Consider the following 20,921-nt stretch of genomic DNA (forward strand, 5'->3'; position numbering starts at 1 on the left):
AAAAATCGAATCGCGAAGATAGCTCCGTTATAGCCGGGCAGAGTATAGCACCTTCACTTGGACGTGTAACGGATAGTATAGTCGGACGCTTGCCAGAGGTATACTCCGTTGTGCCGCTGACCCAAATGATTCCTATGGACACAGTCAGTCCCGGTCCGGGCTTCTTCGCGGCAATACTGTTCGCTCGATCACAGCTGGCACCGTTTAAACGTGCTCGTTCCATTCGACATCAAACGATCGCTGTCTAATAAACTACCTCGATTTTCTTCAAACAGTGCCTTCGATCCCTCTCGATTGGAATTTTGGCAACGAATTAATGAACATCTCGCTGCCCATATTGCAGCGGGAAACAGTGGAATTCAACGGGAGCTCCCTTAAACAGTGAAAGTTTCGAGTCAATCGATACCGGGGAAAGAAACTCGAAAAACAATCCTGTGCGATTTGTTTATAAAAATGATCCCAACAGTGACTCGGCTGTGATTTCAAAAGAACCGGCTATCAGCCTACCGTTTGGCGGGAATCATTTCTTACTCTCATTTCGTTCCGATGGAATTTTTGTTTTAGTGTAAGTTTGAACAGTGAAAGAAGAGGATATTGATTAACATCGATCGATCGAAGATCCACGAAGGCATACCAGGATCTTAGAAATAATCGGGTACCAGTTGGAGCGAAACGGGAAGATAGAGGATGCAAAAACGTAGAAATTTTCAGCATCGCATCTGAAAAGTATCGAGGATTCACCGTATTCGATAGAGATGCGGTTGCATTTCACGATCGTTCCGCGTAATCACTGACACTCTGCAGTGAGTACCTCTTTCCATTTTTCTTTTTACATATTTGCATTCTTTGATACACTTTTTTCTTCTCTCTATCGTTCGTTAACGAAGGAAATGATTCGTGGAATATCAAGGACATCTCCGCCTCGCGTCCTTGCGTCTGCTTATGGACGGTGCATTAATTCGCTCAATGAGCATAACAATGTAAATGCAGTCCTCGATCGGACACGCGGACGATCGTTCGCTATAATTTCAAAATTATCCTCGTTCCGGCGAGGAATTCTAATTTCGACCCATTCAGGAATACCGGACTCGCAGGATATCAGTGTTTTACCTTTTGTCCCGGACGAGACCGCTCGTTAATCGAGCAGGGTTCGAAGAGAATTGCTGTCGCATTGATTGGATATTGGGTCTAACGTTGGGAACATCCGGCCTTTGGATTCTATCGTTACTCGGATATGGTGTTAATGAAAAGTATCATAGGTGATCGACTTATTCCTTTTAATTACATGGGTGTACAGGTGTAGCTGTTAGACCAAGTATGCAGCACAATTCAAGATACGCGAATCGAGGAACGTTCTAACGGTTCATTCCCAAAGAGTAGGGAAGTCGAACCGTGAAATTGAAATTCGGACGAGATTCCTGTGATCCATGTACGTAAAAGAAGAAACTCGATACGTGGACGAGCGAATGGAAAGAAGTAGTAGGAGGATCGAGGAGGAGGGAGGTTCCTAGTTCGCTAAATAGCCGTTTCTTCCCTGACCTCGAAACCACGCGGAACATAGACAGCGCGGTTGCGTTTGCCTCAGGAATTTGGCACGCGTATTCTTTACCGCGGTGCCGGTGGAAAAAAAGCACTCGAAGCCGTACCGAGACCGGCCTAAATCCTCCGAGACGATCGGCTGCGAACGTTGAACCGATAAACCGCGAGTTTTCTATAGAAACCAAACTCGCCTAGACTTGTAATTACTTTAACATTCCGTTCGCTTATGTTATATAAGAAGTTAACAATGGAATGGCATTCGAAAATTGTGTTTTCGATGGTCTCGAAGAGCCTTGAAATTAATTATAGCAGAGTCTCGTTGAATATGTGCAATGTTGTTACGAGTAGAGTTATAATTAACTACTGTCATTTATTCAAAAATCGAGAGGCCTTGATGTAAAATGTTGAGGATGGAATATCGAATGCCCATCACCCAGCCGCACCTAATCTTCCACGGCGACGATAGATCGGCTCTCGGTTACTTTCTCGCGGTATTCGTAACCCACTTTTCAGCGAGGATGCAGTCACCCCGTGTGCTCTCGTGCCAACACTCGAATTAGAAGGGTCTAATTCGCTCGAATTATCTTCGACCGTGTTGCAGTCTCCTCGCTGCACCTCCTATCAAAGCGCATACGCGATCTTAATATTTTCTTTTCCATTCCAGTCGTATCGTATAAATTCGTCCGAAACGATCGTTCGTGAAAGTTAATTGCAATTTCATGATTTCTAATTGGAAAAGAAAAGACACTTCCTGGAGATGAAAATTTAATCAGCCGACAGAGGAATTCTTGGAGAACCAGTTTCCACTCGGTTCGCCAAATCCAGAGGCGGAAGTGAACTTCGATCGTTTCGTACCGATCGAACCGTAAGGGAAACGGTATCGATGAACGTGTAGCCGAAAGAAATTTCCTCCTCGTGGATCATGCATAACCGTGAGAAACAATTCCTCCAAGGTAGAGGCCGTAGTGTCTTCTTCGGAGTTGAAGAGACAGGGGCATTCCAGTTTGAGATAAACGAGCTTGGGAGGAACAGAGTAGAGTGGGCGACTGAGTTTCACATGACCGAGTTAGAGAGCATCCATTTTTACCGGGGCCACGATACTCGTGACATCAGATATCGTTTTCACGTGGGATGCTTGATGGCTCGGCCTAATTGGACAGAGGTCACAATCATGAAACGTAATTTTCGTTGCGGCGTAAGGTAATTGCTGGAATTGATGGTCCCTCTGTTTCATTGGTGTCCGCCAATTTCGTATGGCGTTTAGAATTGAATCGTGGTGCATTGATAAATATTTAACATTTGGTGATTGTTGTAGGGTTTTAGATTAGAATTTTTTAAGTTGTACCTTGATGTATGCATTGGAGTAACTGGGATCTTACATCATTTTAAGATTTTTAGATTCTAAAGTTCCAGAATTTTTTATTTTTTTCTAAGGTTCTAAAGTTTTAAAATTCCAAATTTTTCAAATTCTAGATTTCTAAGGTTTTAAAATCCTAAAATTATGAAATTCTAGGATCCTAAGATACTAAAATTTCAGAATTCTAAATTTTTAAGCTGCTAAGCTTCTAAAATTTCAGAATTCTAAATTTCTAAGGTACTAAGCTTCTAACGTTTAAAATTCTAAAATATAAAAATTTTTAATTTCTAAGGTTCTAAGGTTCTAAGGTCCTAAAATTCTAAGATTCTAAGATTTTAAGATCCTAAAATTCTGAAATCCTAAGATCCTAAAATTCCAGAAACCCAAATTTCTCAGATTCCAAAATTCCAGCACACTCTAAATAAACCCAGAAAACCCAGCTGACTGCACAAAAGATCCTAGTTTCTCGAATGTATGCACATAGGGTACGAAATTTCAGATGTTTGTCCATCCTGAAAGGACCAAGGACATGGGTCGAATCTTCCCCCAGGTGGAATTTTTTATTTCTTCCAAACTGGTTCGGTCTTCCTTGGCCCGAAACAAGGCCAGGTTTCTTCCCTCTTGATCTCATGTGGCGAGCACAATAATTTCTGACCTTGCTCGATGCTACACCTCTCAACATTCCAAGCTAATCGAACGACACACCTCTCACCGGTGCGTTTCCATAATCAACGCACCTCTGGATATATTCCTTCCCTTGTGTGCCTCTCTACACATAATTAGGAAACACTAATATCGAAATCTGTGTCATGCTCCATCCTAAAAATACATTCTCCAAGGAATTTTGTTTTCTATCTTGAGGTAAATGACTCTTCGAAAGAAGCAAAGGGCTATAAATTTGTCCTAAAAACGTTCGACTCCTTCTAAAAGGATAGTTCTTGGAATTTTTTGGAAGATTAACGCTAGAGCTACCAGATGGGACAAAATGACTGATTACAGATTTTTTTATTATAAATTATAGAATGTTGATAGTTGTGCATGGAGCAACTGGGGAGGGGTTGAAGAGGGTTGGACCTTCCATCATTCTAAGATTCTTAAATTCTAAGGTTCCAGAATTTATCATTTTTCAAATTCTTTTTTGAGCTTCTAAGGTCTTAAAATTCTAAATTTCTCAAATTCTTGATTTCTTAGATTTTAAGATCCTAAAATTATAAAATTCAAGGATCCTAAGATTCTAAAATTTTCAAATTTTAAATTTCTAAGGTGTTATGCTTCTAAGGTCCTAAAGTTCTAAAATATTAGAAGTTTTAATTCCTAAGCTTCTAAAGTCTTAAAATTCTAATATATCAGAATTTTTTATTTTTAAGCTTCTAAGGTCCTAAAATTTTAAAATAGAATTTTTAATTTCTAAGCTTCTAAGGTTTTAAGATCCTAAAATTATGAAATTCTAGGATCCTATGATTCTAAAATTTCAGAATTCTAAATTTCTAAGGTACCAAACTTCTAGTCTTAAAATTCGAAAATATCAGAATTTTTAATTTCTAAGCTTCTAAGGTTTTAAGATCCTAAAATTATGAAATTCTAGGATCCTATGATTCTAAAATTTCAGAATTCTAAATTTCTAAGGTGCTAAGCTTCTAAAGTCTTAAAATTCTAAAATATCAGAATTTTTAATTTCTAAGCTTCTAAGATTTTAAAATTCTAAAATATCAGAATTTTTAATTTCTAAGCTCCTAAGGTCTTAAAATTCGAATTATAAGATGTACTGTTAAAAGTATACGATGAAAGGAATAAGATGTTGATAATTCCGTACACATGCTCAAACTCGTGCGAAAGTAAATTCTTTTGAAAAAGGATTATTATACACGGTCCCGTACATACGTTTCCGTGGACTTTCTTCGCGTAACCTACTTCCGGCAGGAAGAATGATGTTCACATCGGGTAAAAACAGTGAACTATAATAAAGACAAGATCTCCCGACTGGTTTCTTCCAGCGACATTGTTATCAGTCGAAGGAAAACTAACCCGCTTTCTGTCGTTTCTCTAATTCTAATCCTATTCTAACAAATGCTAATTTTATTTCATCTAAACGTTGCTAAATTAACATTCATATCTCTCCATACGATTTTATTATTCTAAGCAAGCTTCTCTTGATTACATATTAATATCAGTATTCCATATTGATAACTTTAGAAGAACTCTTCATGAATATAAAATAGAACAATAAATGAAAGCCTTTATTTTATAACATTTCACTTTCATTTTTTGATCGAAATCTATGTGGATTGATTATTTCATCAATCTTCCAAGACTTTCTTTCTTTTCCAAAAATACTTATCACTGTTACCAAAGCAAAGAGAACAAGTCATTTCAAATATTATTAATATTTTAAAATATATTTTAAAATATGATGATAATTCATTAAAAGTATGAATTATTAATCATAGATTTCGTCGAAGATTTCTGCTCTTGACTGCGTTTACTCGTTACGCAAGCAGATTACGATCGCTGATTTCTCAGCGATTTTCCAGCAGAACGTTTGAAAATTTCATCGACTTCTCTAATATCGGTCGTTACGAATAACTTTGCGCGAAAAAATGAAGCGATTGCAAAAGAAGGTGGAAATCGAACGGCTCGGTTTCGTGAAAGTCTACAGGCAAGGAAAAGGTATTCGATTCGCAGTCGGAAGTACCGAGATCGAAGATACATATTTATAATTTTTGATCAGAGATGCTCTTGGGATAAGGAACACGAGAAAGTAATTAAACAAATTTCACGAATCCACTCTGTGAGATTCGTCGGTTTTAATGCTTTTATTTTGTGAAGAGAAAAATATATAATTGGATGTAAAATTTGTTAATGAAGACGTTCTTTTGCGGATTTTTTTAATTAGATTAGACTTTATGGAGAATAGAAAGTCAGAGGGCAGTGTAGCGAAAGAAACGGACAAAAGTAAGGAAACCGTGGCAAACAAGGAAGAAAATTTGCGACAGGGCAACGACGTATCCTCGCGTTATTTCCCTCCTTCCTCGGTTGACATTTTACGTGAAACCAACCGTTTACGACTTCCTCGTTCGTGGGGTAATAAGCCTGTACCGAGTAACCGGAGATTGATTAATAATAATTTCTCTGGTTCTTCTTCCTCGACCACGAGGATGTAATAATTCGACGAGTACCACGCTAATTACCAGAAAGCTTTCATCGAGATTAAGGCATTACCACTCTCACTGGGAATCTTGTCTTACCTTTGAAATCTGTTGAGAAAGCATTTCCCTTGGGTTTCATTTTTTCTGTTCTTCAGAGCTTTTGTTCTATGCCACTTTCTGATTGAGAATTAATTGGATGGGTGCATTGTGGGATTAGGATTTCTCGGGGTGGGCAGAGGAGATTTGGTGTAGAAGTGTTTAGGATTTTAGAATTTTGGGACCTTAGGATCATAGAATTTTTGAAATTTGCAATTTTGCAATTTAGAATTTTAGAATTTGAAATTTGGAATTTTGAGAATTTCCAATTTTAGAATTTGGAAATTTGGAATTTTGCAATTTTACAAGTTGGAATTCTAGAATTTGCAATTTTGCAAGCTGGAATTCTAGAATTCCAGAATTTGGAATTCTGAAATTTGGAACTTTGCAATGTTGGAACTAGAATTTTAGAATCTTGGATTTTACAATTTCGGATTTTGGAATTTGGAATTCTGAAATTTGGAATTTTGCAATTTTGAAATTCTAGTATCCTAGAATTTTAGAATCTTAGAATCTCAGAATCCTAGAATCTCAAAATCCTAGAATTTCAGAATCCTAGAATCTCAGAATCCTAGAACCTCAGAATCCTAGAATCTCAGAATCCTAGAATCAGAATCCTAGAATTGTTGAATCCTAAAATTCTAAAATGATAAGGATCTCAATTCCCATTTTAAGCCAAATAATATCCTCGAAAATTCTTGAAAAGAACGTTTTCTACGTATCATGAAAAAAGTGAAAGGTAGAGGAATAAGGAATCGCAAAAGAAACAAGAAAACTTTGATGTAATATGTTTATTTTTATTTTCAGAGATGCGAAGCGAGGTAGGAGAATGGCTGCCCACCTGTGTAGGTTCACCGATATGCATCCTGTTGCTGTCCTGGTCACTGTTGATCTACCAGAATCAGCCATCCTCAGCGAAACGGCGGATCGACGTGTTCACGGTAGCCGTTCTATCTGAGAGCCTCGCTCATCAACTCGGATTGCTTCTGTACGCGATTCTTACACTCATTCGACCGAGTAATCACTTTGGAGGTAATGAAACAGTGAATCATACAATCGACATACAGCTTCGTTATTACACTTCCAGAGTGTTACGAGATTAATGGTAGAGAAAGCGATTCAACGATACCAGGTTCATTCTAACTATGATAATAATCAAAAGCAAAACATTGTGCAATATTTATATACTTCCATAACAAGAGGAAACTAGCCATTTTAATTAATTAAAATTAATGATTAGATCACTGATCATCAGGTAAAAATTTAAGTCCCACTCCACTTCTGCTCTATACTATCATTGATCCATTAATAAACCTTCCCCCATTAACATTTTCTAATTTATCTTTCAGAATTCTGCTCGACCCTAGTTTGGATGCTGAACTCGTCCACCATTCTTCAGGAATTAACTCTGACCTCCATCGCAATCTTCACAGCAATAACCTCCAGGGATGATAAAGTAAATCTGACAAAGAATCATCTCAAGTATCACCTGGTCAGTCTGAGTGTGATCAGCGCCTGTATCGGTGTAACAGGTGTCCTGAACTTCGAGCCAGACCTCTGTGTCTTCTTGGCTCAAGAAATTTCCCTGAAATATGGAGTATTCGTGAATTCTCTGAGATGTTTACTGATGGTCACCTCAGTGATCAGCCTCCTGTTGGCTCTGTTCAGGAGAGTTTGTCGTAGACCGAAGGCAGAGTTATTGAAGTCAGTGTCAGATTTGTCAGAGACCAGCTCAAAGAACTCTTCAGGAGCTTTCGATTGTCATCCACAACAGTGGGATCCGTCCAGTGGATCCTGCACCAGTGGATCCACCAACAGTAGAGCCTGTCTGAGGAAGAAGAAGGTGCAGGTGGACGAGGCCAGTGGAAGATCCACTATTTATAGCATTCTCTTCGTCTGCTATGTTTTTCAACACCTGCCAATGCTGGTATGTTTATTTTTTATATTGCACCATAGATCCATTAATGCTGACTGATACAAAAATAATTGCTTTTCATTTTAAAAAATGCAACGAAGAACAGTAATGTATTAGATGGTAGGTACATTTTATTATTTTTCAGTATTAATGGTTTAAATCATTGTTGATGAAGCTTTGTAGTAATCAAAGGGTTCCTCCAACCGGAAACCAGCTCGAGTTCCAGTCATCCGGAAGTTGACGAGCCAGCGGTTATATCCTCTTTATTCCCCACCGGAATTCCGTTTGTTGCCTCGCCGAAACAGACGAAATATAAAATTCTCCGGTTAGGTAGGAAATGGGAACAAACGGTTAGAGGATTCATAGGAGTGTTCGAAAGTAGAAGCATAACTTTGCCTCGGTATCAGACTCGATTAAGATTCGTTGGATGATTGCTGGAGAAACTCCCTGACCTTCTTCATTAATATTTATAATCGATCGTCTGACGCATTCTGTTTATTATCGAGCCGGCCGCCCGTGAATTAGGTTGCTGCCATGCGGGCATTCAAGTCTCTGTCATTCAGTGGCTCTTTGTTGCTTCCTAAACGAGTTTCGAGAGGAATTCGATCCTTTTAAGAAGCCTCTTTTCGTTCTGCTTCATCAAAGATAATTATTATTCAATGAGAAGATTTTGGGTAATTTTAATAGAAGGGGTGATCTAATTTTTCTAACTTTGTCAATTTTTATCAGATTGATTTGAATCTTTCAGAAAATATTTTTAAAATATTCCTATATTTTAAGAAATTATCAAAATTTGTTAAAAAATACAATTTAGAAAATTATAATAATATGAAATGCAAAGTTGAATTGAAATTGGGGCTCTCTCCATGGTCCGCCACTTATATCAAATTCAATCAAGTTTCTTTTTTATCGCTAATGACCTTATTAATTTATCTGCATTTTAAGCAAACATTTAAGTAATTTAAATTATGAATCAGATAAAATTCGAGGTCACATTACCACCCTTTCTTATATGGCATTCAAAGGCTTAAGACCCACTTGTATGCCAGTTGAGTATCAATGACCTTATTTTCAATATCAATCTATGATTCTTAACGACATTGTTAAAATAATGAATCAATTTCAATGGCAGAAGCCATCTGACTACGCTTATCGCGTCCTAATTTTTCTTTTCCGATAGTCATGCAACCTAAGAATCGTCTTCAAGTGTCATAAGCATCTCATTTTCTCCGGATCGATAAAAAGAAAAGTTCTCTAAAGAGAATCTTCCTTTTCACGATGACAAACGAAAAGTAGTTACAGGCCGTTTGACTTTCAAACTTGCGATGCAATTTTTCTCGCAGTCCACTTTCCTTTCGGCAATCATACGTGTAAATTACTGTCAACCGAATCGACCTCGATCGACGAGAAAGCCCAGAAAGACGGTGATCGAAATTCGAACAATTGAAACAAAGTAGCGAGTTGAACATTGTAATTGATGGGTGAAACTCGCTCCCACTTTGATGGGAGATAGAGAAACGATGATAGAAAAAAGTATGACCTGCCCCTCGTTGGGGAATCGCGCGAACCGGAGCGATACGTTTGTGCAGCACGCGTGCAATGCCTTTTGTTATTTTATACTCGGTTGTGTTTTTTTTTAAATAAAAGTTACGTTAGGTGTATATTTTTGCTTAGAACGTACGAAACGCTCTAATAATTATATTAAAAAATTTTTTATTTTCATTATGGGTGATGGAATCATATGGGATCATTAACACCTTGATTAGAAATTTCATTAGGTATTATTTTTATTTTTTATTTTCATTATGGGTGATAGATTCATATAAAAGTTTGATTGAAAATTTCATTATTATTTTTATTTTTTATTTTTATTATGGCTGATGGAATTATACGAAAATTCAAATAATTATACCTTAATTGGAAACTTAATTAGGTATTGCTTTAATTTTTTAACTTTTTAATTTTATTATGTGCGATGGAATCATATTAAAATTCAGGAAATAATATCTTGATTGGAAATTTAATTAGGTATTAGTTTTATTTTTTATTTTCATAATGAGTGATGTAATTATATGGAAATTCAAGTATTAACACCTTGATTAGAAATTTTATTAGGTATCATTTTTATTTCTTATTTTCATAATGAGTGATGGAATTATATGAAAATTCAGGTATTTACATCTTGATTGGAAATTTAATTAGGTATTATTTTGATTTTTTATTTTCATAATGGGTGATGGAATTATATGAAAATTCAAGTATTCACACCTTGATTGGAAATTTAATTAGGTATTATTTTGATTTTTTATTTCCACAATATTTAATTGCATCTATCATACATAATTTCAAATTTCTAATTAATTAAGTCAAAAAATTTCTAATATTAGTGACATGTATAACAACGAATGTGTTAATTAATACCACTAAAAATATTTCTGAAATCCTAAAAAAGAATTGCTTTAACGACTCAGTATTTATTCCATTCGTGCAACTTTGCTCCAAAAAATAAACCGTGTCCAATTTCGCGCATCAAGAAGCTGCATTCTTTCATGAAAATCATTAGCACAAGTTGCTGGTGTTAAACGAAGTCGTGCGAAGAGAAATATCTCTATGGAGTGAAATTTTATTATAAACAGTTTCACTGTGTTAATAGAACGATATTTCGAGGTTTCCCTTTCCTATGGAGAGCCGCTTTCAGAAAGGCAAATACGTGTTGTATGCGAGTCACGTTCTAAGCCGCTGTGTTCTCTAATTAAGGTACTGGTTTCGATTTCATATCTCCGTCACCCGTTACACGCGTAATCGCTGGCTCAACTCGACACGAATTAAAAACGAGTAGGTAATCCGCTCTTATCCACCGTCTACGATTCCTTTTTCTGACACGTAATTCCTTGTTAATCGAGTTTCTTCGAGGGGCTGGAATAATTTTTCTATTCACACGCCAAACGATACGAAATATGCACATGTCTGGACTTTCATTGTTGCGTAACAACCGTGCGGTTTCCTTGCGATTTTTTACAAAACTGGTGCAATCATTTTTATCAACTGTGAAAGTTACGCGTCCCGTTTTACCTGATAGTTGAAGTCGAATATATTGGCGATGCGGTTCATTTCTGAATGAATTTTCATGAATATTCATGAGATCGAGGGAAATTCGTTTTCGAAAGGAAACTCCGATTAACAAATGTATCAATCGTTTTTTGAAACCCCTTTTCCTAACAAAGCAGGAAATATAATATAATACGTTTCTGATATAAAGAAATACAAAATTAAATTGAAATTGTGCCTCTCTCCAGGGTCCGCCGTTTTAGCGCGGTCGCTCTCCATGGTCCGCCGTCTAAAAATTAAAAAACCTAATTATATTATGTTTCTTCCATTTTTAGGAAAAGGGAAATAGACTCATGTTTCTTTTAGAATTAATTTCGTGATTCAGAACATTTCCATTATGGTCCTCGAAATTGAATAAAACGCGCGCATTGCTGCGCTTTTGAAAGCGCGACCGAGCGGACGATTTTCACTGGAAATTCGCGGCCGGTGGATCGTTCGAATCGAAAGTAAAACCACGTAGGATCCTTCATAGACGTTTCGACGTTTCCCTCGTTCTCCTTTTTCGTTCTTCTCGTTCAATCAACGCGTCGCTGTGAAATTACCGTAGCGCACCCACCGTTTGTTTATCGACGCGTCGAACAATTAATCGCATGCGATGAACGCTGCATTCCGTTCAGCGAAAGCCGCGAGTCATTCCTGACACGATTTCACGTTGGAAATCGTCCTCTCGTCCTGGGAAGAATTCTTTTTACGATCGCGCGAGGAAATCGAGTCTTTCCAGTCGATGCAGATTCGAATCGAGGAAAATATGGGGGTGTAAAACGTATAGGAATTGAGGGATGAAATGCAAAGAAGAACTTTGTATGAATGCAAAGAAGAACTTACTGTAATTATGCGAGAAGTATTTCACATTGCAATTTTCACGATACTCTTCAATCAGGAGATAAAAAGAAATTGAAACTATTTATTTAATGATAAGTAGATACATCCGGAAATAAAATCGTAACGGAGAGACAGATTGAAGTTGAAAAGAGCAGAGGAAACAATGGACCTTAATAATGGAGCAATCTTTTTTCCCCTTCGTAGGTGATATCCATCAAGCCGGGTCTCCTGAGGGATTTCTGCACACCCCAGAATCTCGCTACTTGGCTACCCTTGGTAAAAGACACCCTTCTTCCGGTGTTCCTGGCATTATTCGACAAAATGTTCTGTCGCTACGTCGCCAAGGTTTACACGAAACAGGATCATGCAAGAAGATTGTCGCACGGTTAGTATTTTAGCTAGTGTAAATTTGAAGATTTTTTTGGATTTTTGTACTTCCATCGACGTCAATTGCTGTGTTTTATTATTCTCTACAAAAAATTATAAGGATGCATGAGAAAATTGAATAATTAAAAAAATATTCTATTCTAGGATATCTTTTTAACTAAGCAATTTTCGACCCAAGTACCTTAATAGCTTTTTGTAGAGAATTAAAATACGCTTCCAATGATGTATAGCAAAATACAAAATTCCATTTTTTTTAAATGAAGGTGATTTTGAAATCGTTAAGAAATTTTTTTGGAATTGTGTACTTTGCTATACATCACTGGAAGCGTATTTTAATTCTCTATAAGAAAGTATTAAGGTACCTAGGTCAAAAATTCATTATTTTAAAAGTTATCCTAGGGAGAGACCGGGAGAGACAACCGGTCTCTCCCTAAGATATCTTTTGAACTAATCAATTTTCGACCCAAGTACCTTAATACTTTCTTATAGAGAATTAAAATACGCTTCCATTGATGTATAGCAAAGTATATCATCTCATTTAAAAAAATTAAATTCCAGAACCGACTGATACATCAGATGATGCTCCATTCAACACCATTTAATTTCACCTAATAATATTTCTCTCTATCTTCTACCATTTTAGAAATATAAGTTTAACCATCATCGCCGATCACGACTCTAAACCATTCAAAGAAACAGGATTCCACGATCCGGTGGTATTTCCACGAAGTAGGATGACATCGATTCGCGAATGAAAAATTCAACGCGTTGACCCGCGGTGCACGCGTGGGAATCGAGCTGCAGATGCAACGCACGCGTAATCGCGAAGGAGAAATATCAGTTATGCGACAAGCAGCAATCTCGCAATCGCCTCTGACCACATGCCATTACGGGTTCATTTCTCTTTTACCCTCGTGCGGGATTCAATCTTTTTTTTCTCTCTCTAGCGTGTCCGATTCGATCGCGTTCTCCGCGATAAATCCTCCTTAATCTCAGCTATTTGTTAGATTTATCGTTCACACGTTTCGGTCTTATTTCATAGGAGATTTAACTTCGTTAATAGCGCGAATACTCGCAAGAGAAACTTCGGCCTGCTTCGAAACGATTTCACGAAAATTTCTGTTACGCTTCCTTCGCAGGTGGTATAGACGGCAAATTTCGTCATTTCGAACAGGACGCCGAGTACAAGCTGCAGTTGAACCTGAACCACGGCCTCAAGTTCCCCTTGACTAACGGAAGCCTCTACGGGCGATTGCACAATCATCAGAACAGAGGCGAGTACACGAATTCACCTTTCTTTCTCTGCAACGTGCTACTTTCATCAGTTCCATGAATGCCATACAATGGATGAAGCCACTCACGTTAACAACTGTTTCTATAATCCTACCCCATTTTCAATTTTTATTGATTACAAAATATTTTTTCAGGAAAGACTGGAACGATCACAATGGGAATACAACACTATCCTAGAACCCAGACCCTAAACGAGGATAGTAACTATGCATCTCTACCAGCTGAACTGTCCTCCTTCACCAGCTCCACCTTTGAACCTCGTCAAGACACCAATCCCGTTGATAATTCTAAGAAAAATACCATAGAGCAACAGAATAAATGCTCGAGATTGAACGAAGGGTTTCTTGAACTACCTGGAAGTCGAAGGAAGATTGGTAGCACAGATGTGTTTGGACAGAACATGCAGAACTTGGTCCAGTTGGAGGAACCTTGCAGCAAACGAAAGTTCACTAAGAGTCTGGACGAGATTCGAGAAGAACCGTCCAGGAGACACGCTAGAAGCGTGCTAGGATTGGAGAATTTGATCACGGGTCTGGATAACAGTGTTCAGGAGCGACAGCGTTATCCTAGGATCGCTCTGAGAAGGAATCAGAGCTTCGATCATGCTAAATGTCAATCGTTGGTGTTCATTCGTTTCAGTAATCAGAGGTTCTTTGATTAGAATTCTATTCTGACAATTTTATTTTTATTTTAGGTACCATCGACCGTTCCTGGATTCAAGGACGTACGACCTGAAGAAACAAAAGGAGGAACAGCAAAGTTTCCAGAGACAGGAGACTCAGGAGGAGCCGGACGGTTATGAAACGTCCGACGACGAGAGCTGTGATTTAGAGAACGGGGATTTTGATACTATGAGCTCCTGTAGGAGTCGAAGTAGAAGCTGTTGTTCAGTCACCACAGTGGCGAACGATGATTTCGAATATTTTCAACGTAAGGGAACTAAGGTAACATTCCCAGCCCCGTTTCTAATTAATTAAACACAATTGCAATGCACTGATCTTACAGATATCTTATTTTCTTTGTCAATTTGCTGACAATCTTCCAAAGTCCTCGTTACGTTACTGAAGATCCTTCGGAATTTACTCAGATCATGCAGTGTCCTAACGTAGAAATTACTCCGTCGAGCACTTGATTGACCTTTCAACGTAAAACGCTTGCGTAACAAGAATCGTGAGAACGTGTTGCTTTTGCAGGTGGAGCTGTTGCCCTCGAAGAGAGGCAGCGAGGTAAAGGTCAACATGCGATCTTTCACGCCGAAGATCATCGAGAACGAGACGGAGGATCGCAAAGAGATGAAGAGCAAATTGATGGACACGAAACCGTCCATACAGTCGTACCGTTTGAAGAAACAGAGAATCGGACCTGGTTACTCGATGAATGATCTAGACAAGATTTCTGTTGATAGAAAACTACCAGATCTGTCCATAGACAGCCTGAAAAGCATTCTGATGAACTCTGATGTCAGTTACTTAGATAACGGAGACATATGTAGACACGATATTGGAGGATCTGCACCTGATTTGAAGAAGATCTTTGTGACTGAGTTTATTTGAAAGCTTTCGGGCTTAGAATTTGTACAGTCATGGAATGTTTTGAGAAAACAGACTGTACAATGTGCTTTTGAAGGATAGATGTAGGAATTGAAGAATGTTTAAGAAACTTTAGGGCCCGGTTCGTGGTCAGTTTTTGTAGAATGTGCAATTGTACAAAGTGTTCATTGTAAGATTAAGGGAGTTTCTTTGTTTAAGAAACGGCGAGGTAATATCATGCAGTTCCTGCACGCTTCAGATATAGAAAATTATATAACAGCTGCGCGGAAGTAGCCGGTTTGGAAAGTTCGCTAACGCAACTGGTCTCGATTAGGTCGTTAATTAATTCAATTGTCAGTCTCTTCGTTTCTTTAGATAGCAATCAGTTCCTCAAGGTTTGTCAGATTCATGAGCGCGAAGATTTGATTACTGATCTTTGTGCAACAGGTGTTCTTCACTCTACAGTTTTATCTTCCATGATCTTGATAAGACTTTATTAAATTTTAAGAACGATTTCCATTATTCTCAAGCTGTAATGTTTCATTTATCTAATGCTGAAGCAATAATTGATGCTGAATACTGCTGATTCCTCGTTCAAATGAAACGATGCATTACTGTGCGTCATTTATCCATAAATCACGAGAAATCAACGTGATAAATTATGGGTATAGCGATCGAAATTGTAAAATATGTTTGTAAATTATTTTCATTATTTGGGCGATTCTATTTCGCTCGTTGTTTCATAGGAAACCTTTGGAGAATATTCGTATTGTATGCAGATCGTTTTGTATATATCTTGTACATTTGTACGGTAATATTTAATTCGGTAAATACACATAAATACGTGGCATCGCGTGTAATTACATTCGTCCTAATTCATTCCTTTATTCAAGCAGTTTCGGTGTTTTAATTATGGTTAAAACATGGGTAAAATGAGGTTAAATAATTCCGTAGGCATTATTCTTCAAAACTCGGTCATAAAAATTCAATTCTGGATAGCGGTAAGTGCATAATTAATTATTTATTATTCCTTCTTTTATAATTTCATATACGTAGCCCCGCCATTATCTCCGCCATTATTCCTGCCATTATCCCCGCCGCGCATGCGCAGTAGTCGTACCACCTCTTTGCGCATTCTGTTATCCTATTAGCAGGAGCAGGTTCAGATTCGTAGGTTTCCCCCACCACGCCTCCTTATTTATGCGCAGCCATTTGTGCCACCAACTCGCATTATGGTTTCCTGATATTAGGAGCTCATAATGGAAAGTAAGTGGCACTGTTTTGTGCTACCTCTTTGGTCATTCTATTATCCTGTTACTCGGGAAGGAATTCGAGCAAAATCATACTTGAAAATGCAAATGGCTGTCGTTTGAAATAGTTCGTGTTTTGTATTGTAGAAACATAACATAACATAATTAATAAATTATTCAGCATATACTTCGTTGATATACATAATTTTAATATGAAACAATTGTTAGAACCTTATGATATTTTTGTAAATTATAAAGGTTAAGAAAATATCTATTATTTTCGAAAAATTAATACGAATAATACGCGTATATATTGAGGTTGGTAATTTAATAATTATAGATTACTGAGAGCAAAACTGTCAACGAAATCGGTATTAGAAATTCGTATTAACTCTCTTCTTTATAATGCAATCATAAAAGTTTAGAAAATAATCCTCGAAATTGAGAAATTAATGAAAATTCGATAGTATGGAATTCCCGTGTATTTTCATATGGGACAATAGCTGCTAACGGAATTATTCATTATTAACAAACAAAATGTTATCAAAAATGATTAAAGAATATATTTTCGACCTTTCTCTTCACGTTTAAATCATAAAGTATTACAAATAATTTCTATATTCAATAGAATTAATAAAAATTCTGAAGGTGTCTTACGAGAATATTAATCGTGCTATAATTATTAATATCTCAGTAATGATAATTAAAATATGAACGAAACTAGCATCAAAAAATTCAGCAGGTCTTATTCTTCAAGAATTAATTATAAAAGTTCAGATTTTATTAGTATTACACCCGTAATTAATGATTATTGTGTACCCTATATAGCCTGCATAATTCGGAGGGGTTCTCCCACCATACCGCCCCATCGGTTCACCGCGCAGCTTGTTCTACGCAGTCCGTTCTGCGCGTGCGCGCGGGGAGTCTAGGCTCGCGTTACCTCTTCGCGCATTCTGTTATCCTACTACCAGGAGTACGTTTCGAACCGTAGGTTCCCCCACTCCGCCAACCCAGAGGTCGTGCAACCTCTTCGCACATTCTACTATCCTATTACCAGGAGCAGTTTCTGGAACGGTAATTTATAAACATTCTAATACACTTGTTTTGCGTACTATTGCTCCTATATTACTTGCATGATATAGTCGCGTTCTTTAAACATCTTTAAACTAATTAAGCTTCTTAAAACTAATTAATTGAATTTTTATTTTTATTAATTCCACAGTATACTTTTCTATATTTATTTATTTTTTAAATATTTGTTTAGGCTTAGAGAATTGCTTCTTAAATAGAATCTTCGGACGTTATAGGATTCTAGGTTAGGTTTTTAAATACATAAACAGTATATCTCTTTAATTTTACATTTATTCAATTTTTTTTTTCTAATGAAATTAATTACAAAGTTCCAAAATCGTTTTCAATATGAATATAGTATAATTAACATTTTTGAAAATTATAGTGTTACTTACTCTATCATGAATTCTGCTAGACTCACTTAATATTCTTTTAACAATATAAGAGGATATTATACATATCTCTTTCTATTTAATTCATCTGTTTTTCCTTCTAAGGAGGAAAATGCAGAGTTACATAAAGTAATTACAGAGTTCATCCTTTTATCTAATTGAAATCTAAAGTACTTTAATGGAATATCAAGGGATAGAAACAAGAGAAAATTAATGGTAACAAATATTTAGAAAATACTTTTGTTAGTTTCTTAGAAAAACAATTATATTTTCGATTCTATGGTAACTTATTCAATCTTCCATTAGAAAGATTATTCTTAACTTCGTACGAAAATCTCTCCAATTAATTACTATCATTACTACTAACTAGAATCGCTTTCTAAGTTGATCACAAAACCCGTTTACGACTAATATACTATAATTATTACATACTACGTGCGGTTAATATCAATATTCGTTGTTCTTTTTCTACCTATGAACACGAGATTACATGCACGCCCTCCAATAGACTCTAATCATCGCTTAATTACCTAATTAAATCGCACATAGCATTCTGTTATGTTCATGTTGACTAGCAATACACTGTTTGGCATCGTTAATAGTATCTCAAATTATGCTAACAGATTATCCTACAGGTTCCAGAGAAAAATGCATGAGTATCCATTTAATTATACAATATATTCCATGAACTATGATTTTGAATTAAAGCAACAAAATTAATTATCTAAATTATTGCTATGTCATTATATCAATTACGAATTGAAAATTGTTAATTGAGGGATGAGCTTGGTTCCTTAGAAATTTTGAAATTCTGAAATTTTGAATAGTGAGGGAGCCAGCCCACATTTTGTGGAAGTCAGGCCCCATAGAAATTTTGAAATTCTAGTTATACTAATTACAAAATTATTTCTCATTTTTCCTCATGGAATATATCAAAACACTCTGACAGAATAAAAATTAGGATACTCAGTGCATTTACATTAATGTAGACTTTTATAAAAATAGGAATCCGTTCGCTTTGGTAATAACAATTGTAAAAATAGATCTATGTTGTTGGTGTTGAGATCAATGGGTAGCATAGACGAGATCGTTCCCACGAAAAATCGCCTCGATCATTGACGTCCGATTAAAACTTCCACCCCTGGCCTCGACGATCGCCACCAGTTGCTGATATCGTTTCCAAGCGGTCACCGAGGCCGCTTCCCCTTCCGGTGCGTTCTTAATCTTCTGATACACATCCGTGCTCCTGACCGCAGCCTCGGAAGTCTGACACACGCCTTCCGTATCCGGTATCATCTATAATTGTACATGAAACATTTTATTTTTAAGTTTTTAAATATCTGTGGTTTTTGTGATTAGAGTCAGGAGAGTTAGAATATTATCAATTAGAGAAGATTAAAATGGCAAGGTTTTTTCTCGTTTGTCTTTTGTCCTTGTAAAAGTTCCAAGTCCATTCTCTTAAACCGTTCTGAAAGCTCGATGTTTCCATTTGCTAAATTGTACAAGCTCTTAAGCCCTCCCAGCCAACCATTGTTCCATTTCGAAAGAGAGTCTATGATAAATCACCGAGCCCTTTAACACCTCCGGTCCAATTAAAATTCACTTTTATTATGGGAAACACGATCCAATTGTTTCCGGTGGGGCAAGTTAATCCTGGTATATTCCACTTATTGTTAGTCACTCGAGCGCTGTTCCTTGCAAATTCCAAAAAATGTTAACTGGTTTTGTATAGTTTTAAAAGCCTAAGGTTCTAAAATTTCAAATTGCGAAATTCCAAATTGCAAGGTTGCAAATTTCAAAATTCCAAATTCTAGAATTCCAAATTGCAAGTTCCAACTTCCAAAATTCCAAATTCGAAAATTTTGAAATTTCAAAGTTGCAAGTCCTAAATTGCAAGATTCCAAATTTCAAAATTCCAAAGTTGCGAATTCCAAATTGCGAAATTCCTAATTGCAAAATTCCAATTTCTAAAATTCCAAAATTGCAAATTCCTAATTCTAAAATTCTGAAAATTCCAAATTGCGAAATTCCAAATTGCAAGTTCCAACTTCCAAAATTCCAAATTCGAAAATTTTAAAATTTAAAAGTTGCAAGTCCTAAATTGCAAGATTCCAAATTTCAAAATTCCAATTTCTAAAATTCCAAAGTTGCGAATTCCAAATTGCGAAATTCCTAATTGCAAAATTCCAATTTCTAAAATTCCAAAATTGCAAATTCCTAATTCTAAAATTCTGAAAATTCCAAATTGCGAAATTCCAAATTGCAAGTTCCAACTTCCAAAATTCCAAATTCGAAAATTTTGAAATTTCAAAGTTGCAAGTCCTAAATTGCAAGATTCCAAATTTCAAAATTCCAATTTCTAAAATTCCAAAGTTGCAAATTCCAAATTGCGAAATTCCAAATTTCAAAATTCCAATTTCTAAAATTCCAAAGTTGCAAATTCCAAAATTCCAAATTGCAAAATTCCAAAATTCCAAATTCGAAATCTCAAAACCCTAAGATTCTAAATTTCTAAAATTCCCAACTCATCATTATTATTCTACATTTCCCTAGATCGAATCTACCTTGCATGAACAATTACTGAACAGATGTATATTTAATTATCCACTCAACGTGACAATCAGCTTAATTAACGCAAATGTTTCTCTCTCACGGTAGAAGGATTAATCCAGCACTGTTTTTCTATCGGTGCGACTAATTGTTACCAATTTTCCTGGCTCCTGTAATTCGCTCGACAGGCTACAAAAGCTTCCGTTTAATCACGAGTCTCGATCTGGGAACGTTTGCTCAGGTTGACCGATGTTTGTAGGACGCCGTGTATACACATGTAACACAAGCCTAAAGCCAGCCCCCGAAATCAATACTCGGCATTACACTGTTACTAAGGATTCCCATCCCCCATCGTCAGATTCACCCCCGTGCCAGCCACAGCCAGAGGGGTTCAATGGCCAAAATACAGGCCTCGTTGCGTTACACTTTGAAATAGACCGCCACCCTCCTACCTTCGATTGTCTCT

General features: G+C 36.7%; 1 protein-coding gene across 4 annotated transcripts; it reads left to right on the forward strand.

Moving 5' to 3' along the window:
* Window positions 1–8: 8 nt before the first annotated feature.
* LOC114873871 lies at window positions 9–16,042 on the forward strand. Of its 4 annotated transcripts, none has more exons than XM_029182627.2 (8): window positions 9–803; window positions 6,946–7,170; window positions 7,488–8,065; window positions 12,188–12,368; window positions 13,510–13,644; window positions 13,798–14,281; window positions 14,358–14,607; window positions 14,857–16,042. In XM_029182627.2, exons 2-8 carry the CDS (start codon window positions 6,948–6,950, stop codon window positions 15,214–15,216), a joined length of 2,211 nt encoding a protein of 736 aa, XP_029038460.1. In that variant the 5' UTR covers window positions 9–803; window positions 6,946–6,947; the 3' UTR covers window positions 15,217–16,042. The 4 variants fall into 4 exon arrangements, with proteins under 4 accessions (XP_029038460.1, XP_029038462.1, XP_029038457.1 ...); XM_029182629.2 differs by lacking the exon at window positions 9–803 and adding an exon at window positions 1,061–1,259 and having other exon boundaries at window positions 14,358–14,593; window positions 14,857–15,130; XM_029182624.2 differs by lacking the exon at window positions 9–803 and adding an exon at window positions 1,067–1,259.
* Window positions 16,043–20,921: the final 4,879 nt, after the last annotated feature.

This window comes from Osmia bicornis, chromosome 10, assembly GCF_907164935.1.
Source record: "Osmia bicornis bicornis chromosome 10, iOsmBic2.1, whole genome shotgun sequence".
NCBI classification, from domain to species: Eukaryota; Metazoa; Arthropoda; class Insecta; order Hymenoptera; family Megachilidae; genus Osmia; species Osmia bicornis.